This window comes from Triplophysa rosa, linkage group LG21 (assembly GCF_024868665.1).
Source record: "Triplophysa rosa linkage group LG21, Trosa_1v2, whole genome shotgun sequence".
In the NCBI taxonomy this organism is placed as follows: domain Eukaryota; kingdom Metazoa; phylum Chordata; class Actinopteri; order Cypriniformes; family Nemacheilidae; genus Triplophysa; species Triplophysa rosa.
In genome coordinates this window covers 4,583,736-4,589,735 of record NC_079910.1, presented here as the reverse complement: position 1 = coordinate 4,589,735, position 6,000 = coordinate 4,583,736, and the positions used below count along the sequence as shown (strand labels likewise).

Sequence of the window (6,000 nt, the reverse complement as noted above, 5' to 3'; positions counted from 1 at the left end):
ATTCTGAGACTCGCCTTTCTCATCCACCTCTATCTGTCCTTCAGCTTTAAAAGAATCTCTCTCTGTCGTTCAGATGATCACCTGATTTGTCTTTGTCATGGCATTCATCTACCTACTTCCTGTGCCCATTAACCTCGGCTGATTATACTCCAGATATTTCTTCTCTCAATCTTCCTCTCTCTGGTTGAAATGCACTGATTGGCACCTCAGTTTTCAGCAGGTAATTAGCCGTATCCACATTTGGTGTGCGGAAGGCTCCGCGTGCGTCGGCGTTCCCGCACGGGCATCTGTTTTCCTGGCAGACGTAGCTACTTATTACCTCCTTTCAATACTGAGCGCAAATTGGAAAATATTTACACACTCAAAAGTATGTGCCCGTGTCTTGAATTCAGGCGGTGAGAATGACAAAATTATCCTGGCGTATGGCACAGAGTGTACCCAATTTCTCTCAAGACCTGGGTGAATCTCATGGAGAAATGTCCTGGTTGTATTTTATCCCGAAATCAAAAGAAAAAAGTGAGGATTAATACTTTGTATTAGAAGTACCTGTATAGAAGTCCTATTTTTAGACTAATTTGGATTTGTTTGCATTACCATTACCATTTCATGACATTTAAAAGGATAGTTGGCCAAAAATAAAAATGATTTTGTCATTTCCTCATGTCTCGTCACACCGGTTTCTTTTGTGGAAAAACAGCTGCAAAAGAAGACACTTCTTTTGATACTTCTGCAAAAGCAAAATAAGATATTTTTAAAAACGTTTGTAACCAAACGTTTCTCAAAAGATCTTATTTTGTGTTGCACAGAAGAATGAGTCAAAAACAGGTTTTGAATGACATGACGGTGAATAAATTTCATTCCTATTATTGTGATATGTTTGCCATAGTGAGAATTGGGGGGTGCTTCATTATTTTCATTTGATTTTGGGTTGAAACATTCTTGACCGTTTTCCTGAGATTTACCCTCCTAACTCTCCATTCGATGCAAGCACAAACTGTTACTGATGATGAAGCATAACACCACACGTTATAATAACACAATCCTGATTTCAGTTGATAATTGTGTAACTACATAATGTGCTACAGTACCACTAACTGATGCAGAAAGGAAAAATGCATTCCCTGTGACAGATATGCAGCTATGCTTGAGAGAGTGTGAAGAAAGTACTGATCTAGGATCAGAGGTGGGCATTTATCTGTGGCGTTGGAGAGGGTGAGAGGGCCGGTCTGGGTTCGATGCCGCTGCTCTTCATGAATGACAGCAGCTGGTCGGGTATCTCAGCCAGTACATCCTTGGCCAGTCTCGCCATGCTGAGCACCTGGTTCCCCGATCGGTCGATGTAGTCCCGGAACGGCACAAACTGAATCGGAGATACAGGAAACAAAGGAAACAGAGCACATCAGAAATACGTTTCATCGCGCCCTGCAAAGACGACGTTGAGATGAGGCTGAAAATAATTTGCAACTGTTATGAAATCGAAGCTCAGGCTTCCGCCGGCCATGATGGTCTAGATTATTTATGAATTTATTGATAAGGAATTTCACTTCAGAATAATGCAACCTTTCCACCCTAAATCAAAACCCTGAAGCATTAGGTAAAAAGTGTTTAATTCTTAATCAAGTTTGCTGTCATAGCAAACAAACAACACACACTTTCCAACACACAGGTCCAACTTTGAAAATGTGATATTTGGGTTTTTTGATCAAATACGTTTTAAAAATGTTGTATTCATGTGCTTGGAGTGTAAATTGAAGTTCAGCTTTGTGAAAAATTTAAAGAGGGTTGCCAAAAATTGCAGAAAAGCTTACTGAGTCATGATCCAGGAGAATGTCTACAAAATATTACTAGAAGAGAGGATCAATTAAACACTGTTAAAACTGTATATTAATGTGTGCTTTATTTCCTGTAAGCTTTTTGTTTTTCTATTCAGTGATATAATGTTTTGCCAAATAATTTCATCCAATAAGTACCTTAAAAGTGTAGCGTTTTGTCCATTTTGGGAATGGGAATAGTGGTGAGTGTAAATAAGGGATACAGTATGATTTGCAACTTAAAGATCCTTTCTATAGAACACAGTATTTGGCTCCAGAATTCAAGCAAATACGTTTAAATGTGTTTTGTCGCTTTTTTCATCTTTAAGACATATACCATCATCTACACCCTGGATTTGGTTCACACTTTGTGTACGCCTGAACCTCTTTGAAACCACAAAAAAGCCCATAATTACCTCGACATTATAAAGACTATACCTGGACAATGTCTCTCTCAGCAACACGTCCCCTGGAGGACACCCTGACCTCATCTCCATCCAACTCTTCCATAGCTGTTACATAAACAGAAAATAGTTACATAACCTGATGTTTTCCCATCTTTGTGCCAAAAAATCAAGTCTATAATCTCACCATCGAATTCAGCAGGACCAACCCCCACAATTATGATGGACATAGGCAGAGACGCCGCCTGTAAACAGAGAGTTTGGAAGCAAAATGTGATTGCGGTGTTCTGAATAAAAGTACTAGTTCGAGCTCAAAACCCCAAGACTCAACAAGCAGAACGGACTCACTGTAACCACAGCCTCTCTGGTCTGTACCATGTCGGAAATGACTCCATCTGTGATGATCAGCAACACAAAGTACTGCGAGCCGTCCGTCACCTCCGCAGCGCACCTGAACATTTACAGCATCAACAATATACTCTTAGATTTAAAGGAATCAAAAATCTGCTTATCATTGGTTCTCGAGTGCCTAGTTAGTTATTGATCGTGACATGGCAGATTTGAATATGCGCATATGCAAATCACACAAATGAGATTTGAGAGGTACTGAAGCGAGAAAGATTTTCACTGAATAATGACTATGAATAATATATCTGAATAATACATGTTGGTCTATCCCTCACACAACGCTATTGATGACTTATATAATAATATAGCGCATGAGTCATATGGACAACTTTTATGGAGTTTTACAGCCCCCGGTACCCTTTTACATTCACTGTTTGGAAAATAGCAACATTCTGTTAAACTTCTCGTGCTGCGTCAAAGACAGAAAATAATACAGATTTGGAACGAGGCGAGTAAGTCATTTTCATTTATGGTGGAACTATCCTTTTAAAAGTACTAAAGCAAAATGATTTCTGGGGAAATTATTCAGGATCACTAATTGGAGTAAAACTGAGAACAATGTGAGAGGTGCTTGCCTGCGCAGAAGACGCCTCCAGATGCTAGGTGAGGCGTGGGTGGTTGCCAGGGAACTGCTGTGTGGTTGCTAAGGGGTTTTGAGTGGTTTTAGAGCAGGTGGTTGCTTACTGACCCCGAACAAAATAGTCCAGGTCAATGATATTACGTTTAATTCTATAATAAAATGATCTTGTATTCTATAATATCTCTAGAGTTTTTCTTCAATTTTAATGTCCGCCAAGTTAAAAATGATATGTGACCCTGCATGTAAAAACCAGGCAAAATGAATGAGTGATAAAATCAAATGATGAGATAATAAGCATCAAAGTTTGATTTCAAGCATATATTTTCATAGGATGTTCTTTACATTACATAGGATGATTTACGTAAATCACAACAAAATGACTTTGGCTCTGTTTTCACAGGCAGGTCGCATATGTCTGATCCCTTAAAGGGACAGTTCACCCAAAACAAAAAATCTTTTATAGATATTTCGAAGAATGTTAGCGACTGAAATTTGTGGGCCATCATTGACTACCATAGTAGAAAAAATTCAAATGGTAGCCAAAGGTGCCCCAGAACTTTCCTAAATTCCTCAAAAGTTCTTATTTTGTGTTAAATCGAACAGAAAAATATAAACACTTATTTTTCCTACTATATTAGTCAATGATGCCCCAGAAATGTCAGTTGCTAACATTCTTCCAAATATCTTTCTTTGTGTTCAACATAAAGAAATGTAAACAGGTTTGGCACAACATGAGAGCGAGTAATTCATTACAGAATTTTGGGGTGAACTATCCCTTTCAAGTAATAGAAAACCTAACAGGTTTAATAGAACCTAATAGAAAAAGCACATATCTTACCCAAAATATTGGCAGGGTCACCGAAACAATTCACAGGGCCATTATTAACTTAGATTTCACTAAAACATTGCACCAAATACCACCAAATCCTTACTTCTCACCTTATCTTATCTCTCTTAATGTTTATGATTTAATCTGTCCGTGTCTGGCAGACTCTAATAACCAGCAGCAGATATTGTCTCAGTATTAGCGCAGAAGATGTGGCTAACAGAGCCAGCCTACTCATACCACATCCTAAAACATGACCACTTCAGTGATGCGCGATCAATAACTGCCTCCTCCAGCAGCTCCGCACTTCTGGGACTTTGATTTTCTTTAGATCGAGAGAATGACTTGGATCTGGAAAGGCCTTGAAAGCGACAAGGGCAATTAAAAGGCCCGCCAGCATGCATCTCCAAGGTTTTTGTTATGTTTGTGACACTGACGTGACGCATTATTAAATGGAATGTGCATAAAAGCTATAGTTTCCATTCTGGTTTGTACTTCCGTGTACGCTTGTATTCCAACCCAAACATTGCCAAGGTTACTTGATAGTTTAGTTTTATATGGTCGTGTTCCTTCAATGACCTCTAATACTGTGTGATCGGCATTGTTCACACTGTGATTGATCAAGGATGGCCTAGATGCTAAATTGGTATTGATTTATAAATGTGTCCGGTCATGTTAATGTGCTCGGGTTTGACATCAAAACCACACGCCTGCTTAATGATTTCATTTAGTTTTAATAAATGCACCAGAAAGAAAGCTTTGCATTATGCCTGGTCAATTTTATACCCGTGTCATGAAAATATATCCCTTTTAACAAGCTGTCATCGCCTGCTAAACATCAGACCACGACTGTAGTCGAGCAGGAGGTAGAGAGAGGAGCATTATAGCATAGTCAAAATTCTGGAGGAGCACATAAGTGCATTTGTGTGTGGAGAGAGGACAGGCGTTCGAGTGAATAACAAGTGGATATTGACAGGGAAGAGTTCAGCAATTAAGACAAGGGCAGAGAGAGAGGTCGTGCTATTGACCGCCGCTCGACACCGTGTCAATTGCAGGACGATGGTGGTTTAACTTACTGTGCCACCTGGTTGATGACAGGGGAGAAGTTGGTCGGTCCGTAGAGCTGCACTTTCCTCAGACAGTCGTAATATGCCTCCAGCACGCCTTCGATGCCGACGCAGTTCGCGTTCTCGCAGTCGGAGTTCTACGGGGTGAGAACACATGCATTTATAAGACTTCCAGAACTCATGCAAGAGGAATAATTCATATTGATTCTTACTTATTTAAACTGGCCTAAGGCATTTTTTGTGTTATTTTATGCTCGAAATAAAAAATTGATGGCACTATAGTTTGGCATTAATAATGAATATCATGTGTCTTGTGTCGGCTGATTAAGGCTTTCTCACGAGGGGAAAGGCGTGAGAGATCTTTCCATCAGGTGGGAGTTTGGCTCCGAAGCCGTAAGCGGGGAAGAGTTTGTCACTGTCGTAGTCTTGGATGATTTCCCCTACGGCTTTGAGGGCCATGGCGTACGCATTCAGCTGGTACGGGTTCATGTAGTGGAGCGATGTCGGCTGTGATGGATTTCCTGCGGTCAGTGTCAATCAACATCATTTGTTGCATTCTAAATCTAACACTGCAAAAGCTATACTTCAAACAGTATTTTGTCTCGTTTCCAGTAACAAAAAATCTTTGAACGTACAACATTGCTTTAGATATTTTCATTGGAATACAAGACAAAGACGGTACAAAGGTGATCCAGTATTTCAGTCAATGGGGATGATCTTACCGTTCGATGCGGTGAAGTCTATAGCCACAGTGAAGTTGAGCTGTGTTCTGTTTTCAAGATAAAGAGAAAAAACCCTGAAAACTTACTTCACTCTTAAATATATTAGCAAAGATGTATTAGAAAACGTCCATGTGTGTGATGTGTAGTTGTGTTTGGAGTGTAACCTGAAGTACAGCTTTGAG

General features: G+C 39.8%; 1 protein-coding gene across 2 annotated transcripts in view; it reads right to left on the bottom strand.

Annotated features, from left to right (window-relative positions):
• cpne9 (copine family member IX) overlaps window positions 1-6,000 on the bottom strand; it is a 37,921-nt gene that overhangs the window by 2,284 nt on the left and 29,637 nt on the right. For both annotated transcript variants that reach the window (XM_057319483.1, XM_057319484.1), the window contains 7 exons: window positions 5,819-5,865; window positions 5,436-5,617; window positions 5,106-5,233; window positions 2,564-2,666; window positions 2,403-2,460; window positions 2,250-2,323; window positions 1-1,360 (listed from right to left, as the gene is read on the bottom strand). The exon at window positions 1-1,360 is cut by the window's left edge and continues 2,284 nt beyond it. In XM_057319483.1, the coding sequence (XP_057175466.1) occupies window positions 1,178-1,360; window positions 2,250-2,323; window positions 2,403-2,460; window positions 2,564-2,666; window positions 5,106-5,233; window positions 5,436-5,617; window positions 5,819-5,865 (775 nt within the window). In that variant the 3' untranslated portion in view covers window positions 1-1,177. The remainder of the gene's footprint in view (window positions 1,361-2,249; window positions 2,324-2,402; window positions 2,461-2,563; window positions 2,667-5,105; window positions 5,234-5,435; window positions 5,618-5,818; window positions 5,866-6,000) is intronic.